The sequence below is a fragment of the Hypanus sabinus genome, chromosome 4 (assembly GCF_030144855.1).
Source record: "Hypanus sabinus isolate sHypSab1 chromosome 4, sHypSab1.hap1, whole genome shotgun sequence".
In the NCBI taxonomy this organism is placed as follows: Eukaryota; Metazoa; Chordata; class Chondrichthyes; order Myliobatiformes; family Dasyatidae; genus Hypanus; species Hypanus sabinus.
The window spans coordinates 145,313,781-145,335,741 of record NC_082709.1 but is presented as its reverse complement, the minus strand read 5'-3'; the positions used below and the strand labels follow the sequence as shown (position 1 = coordinate 145,335,741).

General features: G+C 43.5%; 1 protein-coding gene across 3 annotated transcripts in view; it reads left to right on the top strand.

Annotated features, from left to right (window-relative positions):
* Nucleotides 1-684: 684 nt before the first annotated feature.
* Nucleotides 685-21,961, top strand: part of mao (monoamine oxidase) — a 192,725-nt gene continuing 171,448 nt past the window's right edge. The window contains exons 1-2 of one of the 3 annotated variants that reach the window (XM_059968275.1): nucleotides 685-1,068; nucleotides 18,841-18,927. In XM_059968275.1, coding sequence (XP_059824258.1) covers nucleotides 1,020-1,068; nucleotides 18,841-18,927 — 136 coding nt within the window. In that variant the 5' untranslated portion in view covers nucleotides 685-1,019. Of the gene's footprint in view, nucleotides 1,069-7,301; nucleotides 7,339-18,840; nucleotides 18,928-21,961 lie in introns of those variants that run through there. The other 2 variants (XM_059968276.1, XM_059968277.1) reach the window with 2 other exon arrangements.

Below are 21,961 nucleotides of genomic sequence, written 5' to 3'. Positions count from 1 at the left end.
GGAAAGTTGGAGAGAGGACATAAGGAAATCACAATAAGGAAATTCCAATTGACTTTTCATTTCAGACAGTCTCACAAGCACCATGGCAACATTAGAAGCGAGAAATGTGATGTTACCGATGGCAACGCCTAAATTCAGCCTTATCTTCACCAAAACCATCACCGCATCGTGAACCCAGTCATTCGCAATTGCGTCCCAATCTTGTTACTTCAGGATGTAGCACCACTTCAGCACATTTCCCCAAATACTACCATAGAAATCACATTCAATGTTAACCTGGTGCGCCACAGGACAATTAACGAGAAGCAGTGTAAACGCTAAGAGGAACAGGAAGTGGAATTGATAGACAATCTTCTTCACCAGATTAAGTAATTGACACCAGCATTTTTGAAGAAGTATTGTGAAATATGCGTTAAGATTTTTCTGGGTTGACGCCTTGAGCCACGAAAAACAGCCGTATGGAATAAGATTTACGGGACAGACTTGGGGCTGGTCAGGCATCTGGTGCCTTTAAGCGACCGTCGATTCTTGCATGCATTTAAACTGTTGAATAAAGAGAGGGGAAAGACAAACTGCTGGAGGAACTCCATCCAGCATCTGGAGTTTTTCTTGTGAAAACCGATGAACGCGTACGAGGCGTCGTGAAACACTGCCAACATTACCGAGGACTTTGAGAGCATCGAAGTTCAGGGTCTGAAATGATATCAGAAAAAAAAATGCCCGAGTGCTGAGCACACCGGGGGCTACGGAATGATTTGGAGACAAATCCTGCATTTTCAGCACGTATCCGACAGGCATCCCGTGCAGGGACAGAGAGCGGCACGATAAAAATCGGGAGTGAGGGAGGCCAATAACAGAAGGGTAGCGGTCGAAGGCGGAACTGCACGCTGAGGTCGGAGTGACGATCCCGGGGCGGAGCTGCACGAAGGGACCATTCAAAGGCTGAGCGCCGTGCGCTTCCCCTTTATCACCGCCACTCAACCGGACACCGCCGGGGAAGCTCGGGCTGAGGACGCAACATGACGAGCAGCAAATGCGATGTGATTGTCATTGGTGGCGGCATCTCAGGTCAGTCGCAACTTCAGTAGAAATGCGTTGCTGTTTCATTGTAACAAGGGTAAAAAAGAGCCTCTTCGAAAATCATGTGAGATGAGGCCAGTGCAAATGTGTTGAGAGTCATCTGTCAATAGTGTCATTATTGTTAACAAAGAGAGGTTTATTGGCAGGGTGAGATTAAGGTCAGTGCTGAGCTATTGTTAATATTCCTACCGTTCATTCCATGGTCGGGAAGCGTGAACGTTTGGTTTGTGGAACCGCAACCATCAAAATAGCTTTGCCACTTCAGCATGGTTATCTCCTTACAGTGTTGATTAAGTAAAAACCAGTGTTTTGCATAAAACACCAGCGCATTACATCATTTTATACCAACATTCGCCAATGTGCGGTCACTAATCTCCTGCCTGGTCTGTAAGGTATTTAAATCATGGTTTAAACCACCGTCTTGAATCGTCGCTTGTTTGTGTCTCGTTCTCACTGTTAGCACATTTAATTCTGCGTTCAGCAGCAATGCCAAAAAAGTAATATAATAAAATTATGTACTGTCATGTTATTCTTGCATCCCTACCATTTGCATTATATTCTGCTAATATTTGTGGGAGGCGGGAGGGGGGTTTGGAAGAGACTGGGATCGATGCTGGGTTGTGTTGTTTTAATCTAGTTCTGGTGCTGTTGGTTTCACCTGCAGAGTTGGAGTCAGCTCCCGTAATCAACAGGTTTTGGAACGGAACAGGGGGTGTGGAAAGAACAGAGCATGTTCAGTGGTTGATTTAGCACTGTACGTGAACAGCAAACGCAAGGGAATGCTATTTTAGTGCGGCCCCGTGTCGGGATCTATGGCAAAATTACTTTCAGCTGGTATTTCTGTGTTGAAGCCATTTACAGGAGTTTATGTTTCCAGGGGGCACCTGATGGATCCATCGTTCTGTTTTCTGAAAGTTGTACTTGTAAGAACATTTGAGTTTTACAAAAAGCAGATTTGTTCCAAAAATAATTTTAATCCTTAATGCATGCATTGTATTAAAGCAGCAGTTCTACAATATTGTACAACAGCTTTACTATTTCAGCACGTTTATCTTCCCACAATGTGAATTAAGTCAAGAACAGTTTCAGTATAACAATTTAATAAAAAAAAATAACGGATTACATCGTATTATACCAACATTCACCAACGTGCCGCCACTTATCTCGTGTCTGGTCTGTAATGTCTTTAAATCATGGTTTAGCCCACCGGTTCGAATCGCTGTTTCCTTGTTGCAGAATTTGACTTGAATTGTAATTAATTTTTCATTTCTGGGATTTCAGTGTGTAAAGGATTGAGATTCAGAACTTGCATTTTGTCAGTTTATGATAAAGCCTGAGAATGTATCCAAATCCAAAAGACTGGACATCCTGGGACCGTTATCTGGTGCTTCAGAACTAGTGGCATGGGCTTGCGTTTTCCTTGATTCCAGATCAGCTACCTTCATAGTGGTCTGGCAGAAAGGATGGTCTCAAAACCACCCCCCCCCCCCTTTCAAATATAATGTTAAAGCTTCCTTTTTATAGGATGTGAAGATTCACTTTGATAAAATACTTTTGTAGACATATGTTTGAGTTGAAATAACCTATGTCATCTGCAATTTGTCCCTGTGCAAATAATAATGAATTACATCTTGATTACATTATCTGGCCTCTGTATTGACTTTTGATGGAAATGAATAAAGATCACAGCAGAATTGACTCTGCTATTGTAAAGAGCATCCTCACATTAGCCATTACTAACAAGAGAAAATCTGCAGATGCTGGAAATCCAAGCAACACACACAAAATGCTGGAGAAACTCAACAGGCCAGGCAGTTCCTCCAGCATTTTGTGTGTGTTGATGGTTTGTACCTGCATGTGTGCAGGACAAAGGAACATTCACACCACTGCTAGATGAGGAGTTTAAGGAATCTGGAGCCAACGATGATGAGTAGAACTCAAAGTGAGAGTATACGACTGGTAGAACTGTAGTGGTACAGGGGGTGTCCATGGGGTGCTGGTCAGTGAAGCCCCTTTGTCCTGGATGATGCTGAGATTTTCTCAATGTTGCTGGAGCTTATACACATAGCCATCTGAGAAAGTGCAAAGTAATCTGCTGTAGTCCAGATGTGGTTTCTGCATGATGGAAAGGCAGGAGAACATTCATCTTCTATCCTGCTCCAGTGTCCATGGTTCTTGTATTGCTGGTCTGATGACGTTTCTGTTATTGATGTGGGGAATTCTGATAATCTCTTTCAAATGTCATCATGAGGCAGCAGTTAGATTTTCTTACAAACTGGGAAGACGAACTGCCACAAGTAGTACATTCTCGGCCGAGCCATTTTGTTAATGAGGGAGATATGGTTCTCCTACGTGGGGTTTTGCAAACTAATGGTGCCCAAGAAGCTGACTGTAGAAACAGTGCTAACTGTAGAGTTGTTGATAATGAGTGGGTGGAGAGCAGATACATTTCTCCTGAACTCCATTTGCATTTCCATGGTTTCGAGGGCATCCAGCTCCGAGGCACAGATGGCCCAACTTGCCTTTGGAATTCAGTTTCTGATCAAGGCAGTAATGAGATCGGAACAAAGCAGTTCTGCTAAAGCCCAAATTCATCACTTGTGTGCGCTTTGAGCAGGTGACCTTGATAATGTCAGTGAGAGAAGACTGATCAAAGGATAAATGACCAGACTCGGGTTTGTCACATTTTGTGTATGCAGTGCATCGCTGGACAAGTTTTCCATATGTTTTGAGTAGATTTTAATATTTGTTAATTGGTTTCCCAGAGAATCAGTTCCTTCAGGAGTACACCCTCAGTAATCATTTTTCTTAGGTGGTCCTTTGAGATCACGAATGACAATTCTTCTCTGGTTTTGAGTTCTGAGGCACCTCTCCTCTGCAGGTGAGTGTTGGTGGCTGATGAGCAGTATGGTCCTTCCACTGCTTAGGCTGAGACTCTGTGTACATGGTGTTGATAATATGATCCACAGTGCTACTCTCCACTTTGGATCTGAAGTTCTCAGAATGAGCAGGGGTGTTACATATTTTCAAAGAGGCTTTGAGTACATCCTTGAATCTTTTCCTCTGTCTGCCTTGCTCATTTCCTTCCACGACAGGCACCCTTAGCTGTGTAAGCTGGGATGTTGACTAAGTCCAGGGGTTTCAAAAGAAGGACATTTGTCAAAATTTTGTTCAGTAATGGTGAGGACCTCATGGGCAAGGTACAAGTTAATCATAAGCTTGGCTCACTGCTGAATTCTGCTAATCTTGTGGAATAGCGATGGTCTGCTCCTGCTCTCTATTTATTTATTCACCCCACCAGTTGTAATCGGCTATTTTAGGACTATAGATGTGATTTGTTGCTATTATTATTTTTCACTGTGAATAGAATGATGTTTCCAGCGTAGGAAGTATGTAGTACCATCGTTGAAGCATGACAAATCGGTTCATCAAACTGCAAGCTGAAGGGTCAGTGGAACATGAAGGCAAAATAGTAAAGAGAACACAGGAATGTCCCATGTGCTGTTTAGATTTCAGCCTGGGACAGGGAATGGGAGATGAGATGCAGGTTGCTGAAAATGTATACCGAAAGCAAAACTACTCACAAAGCAGACGAGAAGCATTCATTCATTTATTTATCGTGTGTATATTGGAATGCACTGTTTCCTTAACAACCTACGTAACCTAAAGGTATGCCGGGGGCAGCCCCCAGGTGTCGCCACAAATCCTGGCGCCAATGTGGCATGCCCACCATGTTCACAGAGCAACACAAGCAACAACAGGAAAACCAGTGACCAAACCTCCACAAAACCAGGCTGGTTCCTCCCTCCCTCCCAGGCATGCACCTCCAACCCCAAGACACACTGTCTTGGGCCTCCAATGAGTACACAGACACACAGATAACAGGCTTCTAACTTTCCCAATGGGCAGGTTGACTTGCAGATCAGGCCTCAACTTCCAGGCTTCTAATTGACCTTCATGTTTTGATCTTTGGTACCAACCTAGGATTCGCCAGTAATGAAGGATGAAGGCTCTGAATGAAAATTCCAAACTCCAGGCCTTGATAGCCAGAATTACAGAAGGCCAGGACCCTGAACACTAGGCCTTGAACTCCAGTCTTCACTGGCTTGTGTACCTAGGGGGTCACTGGCCTTTGTTCCTCCTGCCCATATGGAACACCAACCCTGGAACTCACCAAGCAAGGGGCTACAAGCCCTTGTCCTTGCTGGACTGCTGGCCCTAAATCTGCCCATGTATCTCTATGTAAAAATTTGCTTTGTCATACATCCATGTCACTGGCATTTGAACATGGAGTGGAGGCCCAGACTTCAACCCAACCTGTAATTCCCCCAAATCCCTGTCCCTAATACCTAACCTGACCTGTAACTCTCCTGTCTGTCCCCAAAACCATCCCTGAACCTAAAAAAACATCTGAGCCACAACTTCGCTGGAGACATAGCTTGGTGTCATCTTAACTGGAAATAGTCAATGGACAGCAGCAATTGACCAGTTGAACATTCTTTTAAACCTTCAGAGGCAGTAGTTGTGGAATGAGTTGGCTGTAAATATATCAAAGACTGGTTGTCCAGCTAAGGCCATTTTTTTTTGGTAATAAAACAAAAACAATGTCATGCAGAAGAACTAGGCTGTTTCTCCACCTTTTTGTCAATAAACCACTTGTATGTTATTTGTTTAACACCCTGGGAAAGGTTTCTCTGCTAACGTAATGGTCTTTCTGTAGAAGCACTGTTTGGGTTATGGTTAGAGATAATGGGTGCTTTGGAATGTGAGCTGGGTGTTTTATTCAGCAGGAGATGAAGGGAGAAGATGCTGGAGAGAACTGATCGTAGGATATGACCTGTTGGGGAGATTGTGATTCGGTGGCGCCAAGGCAGCGAAATCAACTGGGGATCAGAATTGAGCTCCTACTTGTGCACATTTGGCTGTTTAATTATGATGGGCTCTTTTTGGTTTTTTCTTTTCTGTACTAACCCTTTAGTTCAGTAAGTTTCATAAATATAATTCCTTCAGTGGTATGTAGTCTGCTGTCAGTTGCTTCTTGGCACTGAGTTGTAACAGGGTTGCAAATTACACAGCATCCATACAAACCGGGCTTTGGGGTTGTAGAGCCATCTTAATCTCACAGGGGGGGTGGGGGGGGGGGGGAGAGGCGGTTTCACTTGGTACAAGCCCACAAAGTGTAAACTCTGGTAAGCTATGCAGAAAAGCTCAACAACTAATGTACAACTTCACCAAGGTGGCACTTCTCATTTAGTTTACTCTGGCAGTAGTCAAAGTTCAAATCAAAATCTGTTATCAGAGCGCATACACGTCCCCACATATCGCCCTGAGATTCTTTACTGCGGGCGTACTTGGCAAATCTATAGAACAGCAACTGTAAACAGGATCAATGGACAACAAATTGTGCAAATGTAGATATAAATAAATGGTAGTATGTAACGCGCATGAAATAACAAGAGAAAAGAGTTCTTAAATGAATGTGGTTATCCTCTTTTGTTCAGGAGCCTGATAGTTGAGAGGTAGTAACTGTTCTTGAGCTTGGTGGTGTGAGTCCTGAGGCACTTGTACCTTCTACCTGATGGCAGCCGCAAGAAAAGAGCATGATCTCAGTGGTGAGGATCTTTTATGATGAAAATTAGCATTTTCCTGGGGAGTTCCTGTGTGTCTTTGTGAGGCAGTGAGCAAGCATGTCTAGACACTTGGATCCTGTGTGTTTTGTCAGTATTTGTACATAAAAGTTGATTTTTCTTTGTGAAAAGCATTAGGTACACATAAGGAGGATTGGATATAGAGCAGTGGCAGATAGACGTGGATCAATTAAAACAACCTTTATATTGGTAAACATCTCGGAGATAGGTACAAGTACAAGAAAACCTGTAGTTGCTGGAAATCCTGAAGTCCCGACAAAGGCTCGCAGCTTGAAATATTGACTGTTCGCTCTTTTCTATGGATGTTGCCTGATCTGCTGAGTTCCTCCAGTGTTTTGTGTTTCTTGCTTTAGAGCTGACTATATTGATTGAAAGTTAATTAAACATTTTGTACACGATGGCTTTGAGAAGTACTCTACCAGCACCATAAATCCTTGAAATACATGATGGAGATGCTTAACTCAAATCTACACAATTTTTTTTATCTTGGCAGAATTATTCTATGGAATTAAGGAAGTGGGAAATGGAATGAATGCAGATAAATTAGATTGGAAAGTTAAATTAACTTAATTGAAGAAGGAGGTGTTTATGAGTTGGAGCTTCTGTCGAGGTAGGTCTTTCAGAGATGCTAAACTTAAAAATTCCTTTCTGGGAGAAGAAAGGAAACAACAGGTGACTGGTTATAACAAAGATTTTGCTTCCTGGATACCTTTAGGTGTATCTTATGAATTTTGGACTACTGTTCAGGAAAATCACCATGTAATTTCCCTATCATTCACCATTTTTTGAAATCACTTATGTTTATTATTTCCATTCATAATTCAAGTCAATTAAAATGTTGCCTACAATGTAAGCCGGAAAGTTTCCTATCTTGTCCAGGCATGCGTGGGCATGCTTAGGCAGCGTGGCTGCTGCATGGCAGGATGGGTTTTAGTAATAATTATTGGGTTCAGGACTGTAAGGATGGAATTTGCTACCACCAGGCACAAAAATTTCTATGAATGATTTTGATTTTTGAGACAGATGCTTCCCAGAATAACTGATGCCAAGATTAAGGAAAGCATTTTTGTTGGTCCACAAATCAAATAGGTCATCAATGACAGGCAATTTGAAGAATTTCTAGTGGGACTGGAGAAAATCACGTGGAAGGCATTCAAGGAAGTTGTTGAAATTTTTCTCGGCATCTACAGAGCATCAAACTACATGCAGCTGGTTGAAAGCATATAAAACCATGAAATGCAACCTGTCACTAAAGATTCATTTCCTGCATTCCCATTTAGACTTCTTCCCTGCAAATCTTGTTAGTGACAAGCATGGTGAAAGATTTCACCAGGACATTGCGGTCATGGAGAAAAGATACCAGGGCAACTGGAATCCATCAATGCTGGCGAATTATCGTTGGACACTTAAGCGAAAAGCCTCAGACACTGAGTACAAATGAAAATCATTAACAAAATGTTTTTAACTTAGTTGAACTATTGCAAAGCATCAGCACCATTATGCAATTAAACACATATTCAATAAAAGTTAATTTGTTATTTCTCCAAATTCCTACAAGATACAAGTAGTCTGAAATTATATTTGTGTTCATCTTCAAGTAGTCTATCACAAACAAAATTCTGAGGAAGCAAAACTTATGGAAAAAATTTGTTGTCCAGTGCTATTTTGGTGACCAGTCTGGAAAAGCTCACTGAAAATAACTACACCAGATGCGATATGGCTTCCCTATAGACCGATTGGAATTGTAGATTTGTAGGTGTGAGAAAGCTTTCCTCAAGAAGCGAACATGACCTTGAGATAAGATTCGGAATGCAGCAAAGAACAAAAAAACTTAAAAGACAAATCAGAATGTGAGTGCACCCTCGCTGAAGGAAGGTGTATGAGTACGGGATAATATACTCCCAAGGAAAACCCCAGAGGCACGAGAGTATTGAACCTGTTACAAACCAAGAGCTCCACAAAATCAAAACTAAACGGCTTAAGGATTAAAGATTAGATTAGCTTGTCACATGAGCATCAAAACATACTGTGCCGAATCAAATCAGCAAGGGTTGTGCCAGTAACATTGCATGCCCACAACTCACTAACTCTAACCTTGTACCTTTGGAGGGTGGGAGGAAACTAGCAAATTTCAGAAGCCCACATTCATGGGGAGAATGTGCAAACTTGTGACTGACGGCAGTGGGAACTGAAACCGACCTCCGAGCTATGCTGTAATAGCATTACACTAACCGTAAGATATGTAATATGTGTGGAAAGAACAAACTTCTTTCACAGAGTCTGCCCCTGTGGCTCAGAAGTGTAGGGAAAGGAAGAAGGCAGCGGTAACAGGGGGCTCGATAGTTAGGGGTCAGACAAGCAATCCAGTGGATGCTGGAAAGAAACTCGGATGGTGGTTTGCTTCCCAGGTGCCAGGGTCCGCGATGTTTCTGAAGTGGGGAGCCAGAGGTCGTGGGACATCTTGATACCAATGACATAGGTAGGAAAAGGGAGGAGGTCCTGGCAAAAGACTACAGCGAGTTAGGAAGGAAGTTGAGAAGCAGGAAGTAGTAGTAAAAAAGTAGTAATCTCGGAATTACTGCCTGTGCCACACGACAGTGAGTATAGGAATAGAGTGAGGTGGAGGATAAATATGTGACTGAGGGATTGGAGCGGGGGCAGGGATTCAGATTTCTGGATCATTGGGACCTCATTTGGGGCAGGAGTGACCTATACAAAAAGGATGGGTTACACTTGAATCCCAGGGGGACCAATATCCTGGTAGGGAGGTTTGCTAAGGCGATTGGGGAGGGTTTAAACTAGAAATGCTGGGGGGTGTGAACCGAACTGAAGAGACAGAGGAAGGGGCTGCTGGCTGTCAAATAGAGAAAACTTGGAGACAGTGTGAGAGGGAGGATAGGCAGGTGATACAGAAGGGTTGTGCTCAGACCGATGGTTTCAGATGTGTCTATTTTAATGCAAGATGCATTATGAACAATCTGGATGAGCTTACAGCGTGGATCAGTACTTGGAGTTATGATGTTGTGGCTGTTAGAGACTTGGATGGCTCAGGGGCAGGAATGGTTACTTAGAGTGCCAGGCTTTAGATGTTTCAGAAAGAACAGGGAGGGAGGCAAAAGAGGTGGGGGCGTGGCACTGTTGATCAGGGATAGTGTCACAGCTACAGAAAAGGAGGAAGTCATGGAGGGATTGTCTGCTGACTCTCTGTGGGTGGAAGTTAGGAACAGGAAGGGGTCAATAACTCTACTGGGTGATTTTTATAGACTACCCAATAGTAACAGGGACATTGAGGAGCAGATAGGGAGACAAATTCAGCAAAGGAGCAATAATAACAGGGTTGTCATGGAGGGGGATTTTAATTTCCCAAATATTGATTGGCATCTCCTTAGAGCAAAGGGTTTAGATGGGGTAGGAAGATTTCCTGGCACAATATGTAGATAATCCTGCAAGAGGAGAGGCTGTACTTGATCTGGTATTGGGAAATGAACCTGGTCAGGTTTCTCAGTAGAGTGCATTTTGGAGATAATGATCACAATTCTATCTCCTTTACAATAGCATTGGAGAGGGAGAGGAACAGACAAGTTTAGAAAGTGTTTAATTGGAGGAAGGGGAATTGTGGCAAATGTTCAGGGGATATTTGCATTGTGTTCTGCATAGGTACATTCCAATGAGAAATGGAAAGGATGGTAAGGTACAGGAACCTTGGTATACAAAGGCTGCTGAAAGTCTTTTCAAGAAGAAAAGCTCACATAAGGTTCAAAAGCTAGGTAATGCTAGAGATCTAGACGATTATAAGGCTAGCAGGAAGGAGTTTAAGAATGAAATTAGGAGAGCCAGAAGGGGCCATGAGAAGGCCTTGGTGAGCAGGATTAAGGAAAACCCCAAGGCATTCTACAAGTATGTGAGGAGCAAGAGGATAGGATGAGAGAATAGGACCAATCAAGTGTGACAGTGGAAAAGTGTGTATGGAACCAGAGGAGATAGCAGAAATACTTAATGAATACTTCAGTATTCACTATGGAAAAGGATCTTGGCAATCCAATTACAGCAGACTGAAAAGCTTGAGCATATAGACATTAAGAAAGAGGATGTGCTAGAGCTTTTGGAAAGCATTATGTTGGATAAGTCTCCACCTGATGAGATGTACCCCAGTCTACCGTGGGAGGAGAGGAAGGAGATTGCTGAGCCTCAGCAATGATCTTTACATCATCAATGGGGATGGGATAGATTCTGAAGGTTTGGAGGGTTGCAGATGTTGTTCCCTTATTCAAGAAAGGGAGTAGAGATAGACCAGGAAATTATAGACCAGTGAGTCTTACTTCAGTGGTTGGTAAGTTGATGGAAAAGATCCTGAGAGGCAGGATTTATGAAGATTTGGAGAGGCATAATATGATTAGGAATAGTCAGCATGGCTTTGTCAAGGGCAGTTCATGCCTTACGAACCTGATTGAATTTTTTGAGGATGTGACTAAACACATTGATAAAGGAAGAGCAGTAGATGGAGTGTATATGGATTTCAGCAAGGGATTTGATAAGGTACCCCATGCAAGGTATATTGAGAAAGTAAGGAGACATGGGATCCAAAGGGACATTGCTTTGTGGATCCAGAACTGGCTTGCCCTCGGAAGGCGAAGAGTGGTTGTAGACGGGTCATATTCAGCATGGAGGTCGATGACCAGTGGAGTGCCTCAGGGATCTGCGCTGGGACCCCTACACTTTGTGAATTTTATAAATGAGCTGGATGAGGAAGTGGAGGGATGCGTTAGTAAATTTGCTGATGCCACAAAGGTTGGGGGTGTTGTGGATAGTGAGGAGGGCTGTCAGAGGTTACAGTGGGACAGTTATATAATGCAAAACTGGGCTGAGAAGTGGCAGATGGAGTTCAACCCAGATAAGTGTGAGGTGGTTCATTTTGGTAGGGCAAATATGATGGCAGAATATAGTATTAATGGTAAAACTTGGCAGTGTGGAGGTTCAGAGGGATTTTGGGGTCAGAGTCCATAGGACACTCAAAGCTGCTGTGCATGTTGACTCTGGTTAAGAAGGCATATGGTACATTGGCCTTCATCAACTGGGATTGAGTTCAAGAGCCTAGAGGTAATGTTGCAGCTATATAGGACCCTGGTCAGACCCCACTTGGAGTACTGTGCTCAGTTCTGGTTGCCTCACTACAGGAAGGATGTGGAAACCATAGAAAGTGTGCAGAGGAGATTTACACAGATGTTTCCTGGATTGGGGAGCATGCCTTATGAAAATAGGTTGAGTGAACTCTGCCATTTCTCCTTGGAGTGGCGGAGAATGAGAGGTGACTTGATAGAGGTGTATAAGATGATGAGAGGCATTGATTGTGTGAATAGTCAGAGCTTTTTCCCAGGGCTGAAATGGCTAACACAAGAGGGGACAGTTTTGAGGTCCTTGGAAGTTAGTACAGAGGAGATGTCAGGGCTAAGTTTTTTTTATACAGTGAGTGGTGAGTGCGTGGGATGGGCTGCCGGCGATGGTGGTGGAGGCAGATACGACAGGGTCTTTTGAGAGACTCCTGGATAGGTACATGGTGCTTAGAAAAATAGAGAGCTATGGGTAATCCTAAGTAATTTCTGAAGTAAGTACATGTTTGGCACAGAATTGTGGGCCAAATGGCCTGTATTGTGCTGTAGGTTTACTATGCTTTTTTAAAGAAGTGACAAAGCAGAGCCATCTGTATGCAGACAGCCAAACAACTGATGAGAAATCGGGAACAATGGTTTTTGAAAGCACTTTGAGAATAGTGCTTTTTGATTGGATGATGATGAACTGACACACTTAAAATAGTGTGCTGACGTTTTAGAGATATAAGCAAGCATTGCATAATATATTGGCACAAACCCACCATAAAGTTAACTTATACCAAACATATCCTAAGTTTATGAGCTTGTAAAGATGGAGCCATTTAGATGCTGCCTGGCCTGCTGTGTTCCACCAGCATTTTGTGTGTGTTGTTGTTTGAATTTCCAGCATCTGCAGATTTCCTCGTTTTTGCTCTTTAAATTCACTACTGCGAAGCCTCTGCCAGTGATGCCTGCACTGAAGAAGTTTAAATCTTCTCTTCGGGAGTTCAGTGAAACCCTCTCTCACTGCTCCACATTTGTAATTCCTTCGGCCCTTCAACTTTTCAATCATATTTTGACCCAGACCCGCTATTACAGCCATATATCCTTCTTTGGAACGTGTCTCCACTGCCAACTGACTGCAGTTGGCTTCAGGATCTGTTTTCGAGCTTCTCAATTTGGACCTACTGAGGATCTCAGGTACTCACATTTAATTGACTCTGCCGTTGTTTCTCCCGTCGAACTCTGAGGGTGACACTCTCCGGAATGAGAAGGTACCTGGAGTCCCTATCACAATCCCTTCCACGCCTCCAGGACACCTTTTTCTCCGTTTGCAATGGACCCGTCCGTTATTTCATCCTCCACCGGATCCATGCGTGCAATCGCCATTTCTTTGACTTTATCACAACCTGCAAGGATTGCAAGATCTTCCATCTGCAGACCCCAGAGCATGGTCTTTGTATCGCTTCCCCGGGCCCGGCCGTCGGTCTCGGCTGCCCCAGCAACCCGGGCATATACAAAATCCAGATTCCAGCACCATCACCGCGTGTTCCAATGGCCATGGATTTGCCCCGGCCGACGATCTCGGCTGTCCCAGCAACCCAGGGCATATTCAAAACCTGGACTCCAGTGCCATCACCGCAGGTTCCAACGGCCATGGACAGCTTCAAAGCGATTGTGCAACCACCGACTGTAACTCCAGCCTTGAACTCCAGGCCGGGTCTTCACATCCTGCGATTGTGTCTCCCGTCTCCCCTTCCCCCACCAACACTCTGTAATCCCCTCTCCCTCAGATCCCATCGTCAGCCTCCCTCAGAGGCTCCATCTTCCTCTGGCCCCAACCCTTCCCTCTCCACTGACACTACCAGCCTCCCTCCCCCCTCTGATCCCATCTCTCATCCGTGCCAGGTCTTTACCATTCCCTCCGACCTTCAACTCTCTGAGACAGAGCGCTCTGTCCTCAGTAAGGGCCTCAGCTTTGTCCCCCTGCACCCACACCTGAGTGAGTTCCGCCTATGCCATGACACTGAACTCTTCTTCCACCGTCTCTGTCTCCAAGCTTACTCCTTTGACAAGGACTCTCCTACCCCCACTGATGACCCCTTTTCCCGTCTTCAACCCTCCTCCTCTTCATGGACACCCCACTCTGGTCTTCTACCTGCTCCGGATCTCTTTACTGCTAATTGCCGACGGGACATCAACCGTCTCGACTTCACCACACCCTGTTCCAATTCCAACCTCACTCCTTCCGAATGCTCTGCTCTCCGCTCCCTCTGCACCAGTCCCAACCTCGCTATAAAACCTGCTGATAAGGGGGGAGCTGTTGTTGTCTGGCGTACTGACCTCTACCTGGCTGAGGCACAGCGACAACTCTCTGATACCTCCTCTTATTTACCCCTTGATCATGACCCCACTAAGGAGCACCAGGCCATTGTCTCCTATACCATCACCAACCTTATCAGCTCTGGGGATCTCCAATCCACTGCCACCAACCTCATAGTTCCCACACCCTGCACTTACCGTTTCTACCTCCTACCCAAGATCCACAAACCTACCTGGCCAGGTAGACCTATTGTCTCAGCTTGCTCCTGCCCCACTAAACTCATTTCTGCATACCTTGACACTGTCTTATCCCCACTTTGTTCAATCTCTTCCCACCTATGTTCGTGACACTTCTCATGCTTTTAATTTTTTCAATGATTTTTAAGTTCCCTGGTCCCCACCGTCTTACTTTCACCATGGACGTCCAGTCCCTATATACCTCCATCCCCCACTGAGATGGTCTCGAAGCTCTTCGCTTTTTTTTTGGATTCCAGACCTAACCAAATCCCCTCTACCACCACTCTCCTCCGTCTAGCGGAATTAGTTCTCACTCTCAATAATTTCTCTTTTGGCCCCTCCCACTTCCTCCAAACCAAGGGTGTAGCCATGGGCACCCGTATGAGTCCCAGTTATGCCTGCCTTTTTGTTGGCTTTGTGGAACAGTCCATGTTCCAAGTCTATATGGGTATCCATCCCCCTCTTTTCCTTCACTACATCGACGACTGCATTGGTGCTGCCTCCTGCACGCATGCTGAGCTCGTCAACTTCATTAAATTTGCCTCCAACTTTCACCCTGCCCTCAAATTTACCTGGTCCATTTCCGACACCTCCCTCCTCTTTCTTGATCTTTCTGTCTCCATCTCTGGAGACAGCCTATCTACTGATATCTACTATAAGCCTACAGACTCTCACAGCTACCTGGACTATTCCTCTTCCCAACCTGTCTCTTGCAAAAATGCTATCCCCTTCTCAGAATTCCTCCGTCTCCACCACACCTGCTCTCAGAATGAGGCTTTTCATTCCAGGACGAAGGAGATGTCTTCCTTTTTTTAAAACAAAGGGGCTTCCCTTCGTCCACCATCAACTCTGCTCTCAAACGAATCTCGCCCATTTCCCGTACATCTGCCCTCACCCCATCCACCTGCCACCCCACTCGGGATAGGGTTCCCCTTGTCCTTACCTAACACCCCACCAGTCTCCAGGCCCAACGTATAATTCTCCGTAACTTCCGCCACCTCCAACCGGATCCCACTACCAAACACATTTTTCCCTCCCCACCCCCCTTTCTGCTTTTCGCAGGGATCGCTCCCCACGCGACTCCCTTGTCCACTCATCCACCCCCCCCCATCCCTTCCCACCGATCTCCCTCCTGGCACTTATCCTTGTAAGCGGAACAAGTGCTACACCTACCCTTACACTTCCTCCCTCACCACCATTCAGGACCCCAGACTTCACCTGTGAGTCGGCTGGTGTGGTATACTGCGTCCGGTGCTCCCGGTGTGGCCGTTTATATATTGGTGAGACCCGACGCAGACTGGGAGACCATTTCGCTGAACACCTATGCTCTGTCCGCCAGAGAAAGCAGGATCTCCCAGTGGCCACAAATTTTAATTCCACGTCCCATTCCCATACTGATATGTCTATCCATGGCCGCCTCTACTGTCAAAATGAATCCAAACTCGGGTTGGAGGAACAACATCTTATATACCGGCTGGGTAGCCTCCAACCTGATAGCATGAACATTGACTTCTCTAACTTCTGCTAATGCCCCTCCTCCCCTTCTTACCCCATCCCTGACATATTTAGTTGTTTGCCTGTTCTCCATCTCCCTCTGGTGCTCCCCCCTTTCTTTCTCCTGAGGCCTCCCGTCCCATGATCCTTTCCCTTCTCCAGCTCTGTATTACTTTTGCCAATCACCTTTCCAGCTCTTAGCTTCATCCCACCCCCTCCGGTCTTCTATTTTGCATTTCCTCCTCCCCCCCCCACTACTTTCAAATCTCTTACTATCTTTCCTTTCGGTTAGTCCTGACCAAGGGTCTTGGCCCGAAACGTCGACAGCGCTTCTCCCTCTAGATGCTGCCTGACCTGCTGTGTTCTACCAGCATTTTGTGTGTGTTGTTGTTTGAATTTCCAACATCTACAGATTTCCTCGTGTTTGCCATTTAAATTTGTAGCTTTTTTAACTTCTGCTGGAGGCAGTCTTCCCCTGAGAGGGCAGATATGACTGTTAATTTTGTGTGAAGACTTAAAGTTCAAAGTAAATTTATTTTCAAAGTACATAGTGTATGTTAGCATATACCATCCTGATATTCATTTTCTTGCAGGCATTCACAGTAGAACAAAGGAATTCAATAGAATGAAAGAAAAACAACACACAGTGACAGACAACCAATATGCAAAAGAAGACAAAATGAGCAAATAGAAATATATTAATATTAAATAAATAGTATTGAGAATGTGAGTTGTCGAGTCCTTGAAAGTAAGTCATTAAGTTGTGGAATCAGTTCAGTGTTGAGGGTTGAGGTGAGTGAAGTTGTCCAAGCTGGTTCAGAAGCCTGATGTTGAAGGGTAATAACTGTTCCTAGATCTGGTGGTGTGGGACCTAATGTTCCAGTACCACCTTCCCAATGGCAGCATTGAGAAGAGAGCATGGCCTGGTTGGTGGGGATCCTTAATGATGGATGCTGCTTTCTTGTGGCAGAATTCCTTATAGACGCATTCAGTGATGGGAAGGGCTTTTCATGTGATGGACTGGGCTACTTTTGGTTAGCTTTTCTGGGCTTTGCTTATTCATTATCAGGCCATGATGAAACCAGTTAGGAAATTTTCCACTGTGCATTATTGAGGTTTTTCAAAGTTTTAGATGCTATGCCAAATCTGCTATAATTTATAATAAAGTAGAGATGCTGCTGTGCCTTCTTTATAGTGGCACTTACCTGCTGGCTACAGAACAGATCTCTGAAATGACAAAGCCAAGGAATTTAAAATTACACACTCTCTCCACCTCTAATCAGCTATTGAGGATTGGCTCATAAATTCCATTTTTCCCTTCTGTTGTCAATAATCAGCTCGTCAGTTTTGCTGACGTTGTTGTGGTGGCACCATTCACCCAGATCTTCAATCTTTCTCCTTTAAGATTTCATCAGAAATTAGCATTATCAAACCAGCAGTACAAGAACCACGGACACTGGAGCAGGATAGAAGATGAATGTTCTCCTGCCTTTCCATCATGCAGAAACCACATCTGGACTACAGCAGATTACTTTGCACTTTCTCAGATGGAATGTGTATAAACTCCAGTAACATTGAGAAAATCTCAGCATCATCCAGGACAAAGGGGCTTCACTGACCAGCACCCCATGGACACCCCCTGTACCACTACAGTTCCACCAGTCGTATACTCTCACTTTGAGTTCTACTCATCATCGTTGGCTCCAAATTCCTGAAACTCCCCATCCAGTAGTTGTGTGAGTGTTTCTTTGTCCTGTACACATGCAGGTCCTGCAGTGATGGTAGACGGTGGCCAATGACCTTTCCTGCCAACCTGCCAGTTCACTGTAGTTTTCATATATCGGGAGAGGAGGTTGTACCGAACCAGACAGTAATGGTTAATGTGAGGCTGCTCTTTATGCTAGTAGTGTAAAATTGCATGAGTAAGATCTGGGAAAGATGGAATTTTACCAACCACCACAAGTAGTACATTCTCTGCCGAGCCATTTTGTTAATGAGGGAGATATGGTTCTCCTGCATGAGGTTTTGCAAACTAATGATGCCCAGGAACCTGACGGTTAAAACAGTGCTAGCTGTAGAGTTATTGTTGATGAGTAGGTGGAGAGGAGACTCATTTCCTTCTGATTTCCATTTTCATGGTTTTGAGGGTGTTCAGCTGCAAGGCACAGATGGTTCCACTTGCATTTGGAATTCAGTTTCTGATCAAGGCAGTAATGAGATTGGAACAAAGCAGTTCTGATAAAACCCAAATTCATCACTTTTGTGTGCACTTTGAGCAGGTGACCTTGATAATGTCAGTGAGAGAAGACTGATCAAAGTGTAAATGACCAGATTCAGGTTTGTCACATTTTGTTTATACAGTGCTTCCCTGGACAATTTTTTAAATATATTTTGAGTAGATTTTAATGTTTGTTGATAGCTTTTCCAAAGAATCTGTTCCTTCAGGAATATACCCTCAGTAACGATCTTCTTCTTGGGTAGTCCCTTGGGATCACAGTTGACAATTTTTCTCTGATTTTGAGTTCTGAGGTGAGTTCTGAGGCACCTCTCCTCTGCGGGTGAGTGTTGGTGGCTGATGAGCAGTATGGTCCTTCCACTGCTTAGGCCGAGCCTCTGTGTACATGGTGTTGATAATATGATCCTCAGTGCTACTCTCCACTTTGGGTCTGAAGTTCTCAGAATGAGCAGGGGTGTTACATATTTTCAAAGAGGCTTTCAGCAATCCTGTCAAAATTGATGTCAGTAAATGGTATTTTTTGTTTTTGAATACATGTGTTGAAATGGCAGTGAGGTTTTCCAGAATACCGACAATGAATGCTAGTATAACTACCACAAAATCTGAGCCACTTCATTTCTTTACTACTTAGAATATTGATGGGAATGATATAGCAATTAACTGATTAAAATTAATGTTATCCCAAGATTATTCCACTAGTTCCACGTATCTCTACATTGTGTCATCCTTGATGTAGGTACAGCCCAGGAAAGAGAGAACTGGAGTTCACAACCTTTTTTATGCCATGGACTCCGACCATCAACTGAGGAATCCATGATCCAAGGTTAGGAGCCCCTGATTTATAAGTTTACCTATAATTTTACAGACTGGCAGATCAAATCCAAGAGTTTGTAGAAATCATAAACTTAGAATGTGTCAGATCACCAGATGTGTAGCACAGAGTGTGCCAACTTCCCACATACCTACAGTTTGTTTCCTTGAAAGTGGCATCACAGGCAGATGGGGTCCATTTTGGGTCATTGGCCTTCATAAATCAAAGTACTGAGTACAGGAGTAGGGACGTTGTGTTGAAGTTGTACAAGATGTTGGTGAGGGCCAAATTTGGAGTATTGTGTGCAGTTGTGGTCACCTACCTACAAGAAAGATATCAACAATTTTTCTTTTGAATCCACAGAAAATTTGCAAAGATGTTGATGGAACTCAAGGACTTGAATTATAGGGGAAGTTTGAATAGGTTAAGGCTTTATTTCTTGGAGCATAGGGAATGAGAAATTTGATAGAAAGGTATACACAATTGAGGGTATAGTTGGGGTAAATGCAAGCTGGCATTTTCCACTGAGCTTGGGAGAAACTTGAACTAGAGGTCATGAGTTAAGAGTGAAAGCTGAAATACTTAAGGGGAGTCTGAGGAGAATCTTCTTCACTCAGTGTGGAATGGGCTGCCCATGGAAGGAGTGGATGTGGGTCTGAGTGCAACATTGAAGAGAAGTTTGGATAAGAACGTGGATGGGAGGGATATGAAGAGCTGTGGTCCAGGTGCAGGTCGATGAGACTGGGCAGAATAACAGTTCATCCTGGACTAGATGGTCCAAAGGGCCTATTGGTGGGCTGTAGTGTTCTATAACTCTACCATGTCTATTTCTAATCTTTTATGGATAAAATCTTGAAAGCGTATTGATTGGGGAAAAATGTCCCATACAGATGGGTGTATAACATTCAGGAGTCAAAGCAAATTTTTGTCAAGGACTTAGCTTAAACTGATGGGAGTATTTGCCTACAATGTTATTTCTGTGAATGCAATTGTGGATTTCAGCAAAGCTTCTCACAATGTGTTGCGCATAGCATTTTATCTTGCAAGGCTTTGAAATGTGGGGGAGAAGTTTGAGAGGCAGAATGAATGTGTACTAAACTGAGAAAACCACTGGGTTTTGAAACTTGGGCATTAATGGCAGATGTCTCATGTAGTTTGTATGCGATTATCAGCACTCCCAGTGTACTTGTATGATATGAAGCTACTAATAAATGAAATAACTGGTTTTAAAGAACACCATATCAGGGTATCACAGCAGCTACATTGAAGAAGTGACCCTTTGGCCCGTTGAATTTATATTGAGGTTCAATGACCTTTTTACTATTGTCATAATGTGGAATGCTGATGTTTGAAAACTGGAGGGCTAATCTTATGAAACCCCCCACGACTCCTCCCCATCACCACCACCTATGTCTCTATTAAGTAACAATGTGGAAAGCACAGAAATTTTCCATTCGGCATTGAAATACTAAAAAAATCAAATGCCTTACAGCATTAGTAATATTTGAAATGTCTAGGAATGTAAAATTTGCAGCTAGTAGCTGTCTAGGAGCAATGGCCCTGTAATCACAATGCTCTCTGTGATGCATTGTGTCCTCTGGGTTGTATTTCACTTTTAAGCCAATCATTTTTTTTTAAAGTCAATTTGCCATTCAGCAAATTTTTATGGAAGACTTTGTGTCAAGGTCTGCACAAACAAAATAACCCTTATTGTAGAGACACTGAAATTTACCCTTTCTGGTGACGATATTGTTTTCAATTTTCAAAAGAATTGTTAGTCCTGTGCTGCAGATACAACATAAACTCAACTGGCTTTGCCAAATCAAAGTATCCCACTGAATTTCTGTTCATCTGCTTGAAACTATTGCACCACAATTTGGTAAAGTCCTTTCCATGCTTTCCAGTCAAGGTACAAGCAAAAAAAAATACTGGAAACACACAGCAGGTCTGTCAGTGTCTGAGGAAAGAAGAGTGTTTAAATTTGGAATCCTTCATCAGACTTCCAGCATCAGGAGGGAGGTGACAGATTTTTGTATCAGCCCACTTGTATATAAAAGTGCTTATCTATTAGATTTAGGGTGGTAATTCTTGTGTCACAAGTAGCAAAATGCTGGTGGATGCTGTTGTACTCGAGCATGTTTCTCAACAAGGCTTTCTGCTGTCTGTCCTTTGACGTTATGGAAAGAACAGTTTGGTTGATGAAGATTGTTTTAATCAATGGCATTGTGGAATTCCAGGATCTGAATCTGTCTGTGACTTGTGGAGTGGTGAGAAAACAATTTCTTGTTCAGGATAATATGAACATCTGTTATAAACAAAATCTTAAGTAGTTTGCACTTTATTCAGTCTTTCTGCTTTTATTTCTCAAAGATTTTGAAGACCATCTCTTACAGCTGCTATAAGAGATTGAAAAATATCCTGAAAAGGTATAATATTATTAGCAGTTGACGTGGATTTCTTCAAAAATTTTAATTAATCTTGAACATCCTGGTTAAAACAATGATGATAATTTTATGATAATCCTGCAGTGTTCCAGTACCCTGTGTTTATCACAGTATACAAGTGATTCTCAGTCCAACAGTCCTCATTGCTTTTCATAAAATTTTACTGTGGTATTTATGTTATTACGAGCTTTGAGAGTTTTGGTGTTATTGCTTAGCTCGTGTCTACCCATATACACTGAGGTTTTGTCTCAGTAACATAGCACTTGCACTAAATCAGTTATACTTAAAAATGTAAAGTACAAATGCACTGAACAAGGCAATTTGCCACTTTTAAGGAAAAGACAAGCAGCCACAATATAATTTAAATATGAGATCATAGACATCGGAGCAGGAGCTAGCCCCTTGAGCCTGCTCTGCCTTTCAATAATGGCTGATTTTATTTTGCACCTTCGCCCCATTCCCCTGCTCTCTCCCTGTAACCTTTCGTGTTTTCCTCATCAAGAACCTGCATTTTAAATATATCACACTTTATTAATTCCACAGATTCACCACATTCTGGCTAATGAAAATTGCTCCTTATTTCACTCCTAAAGGGACGTCCT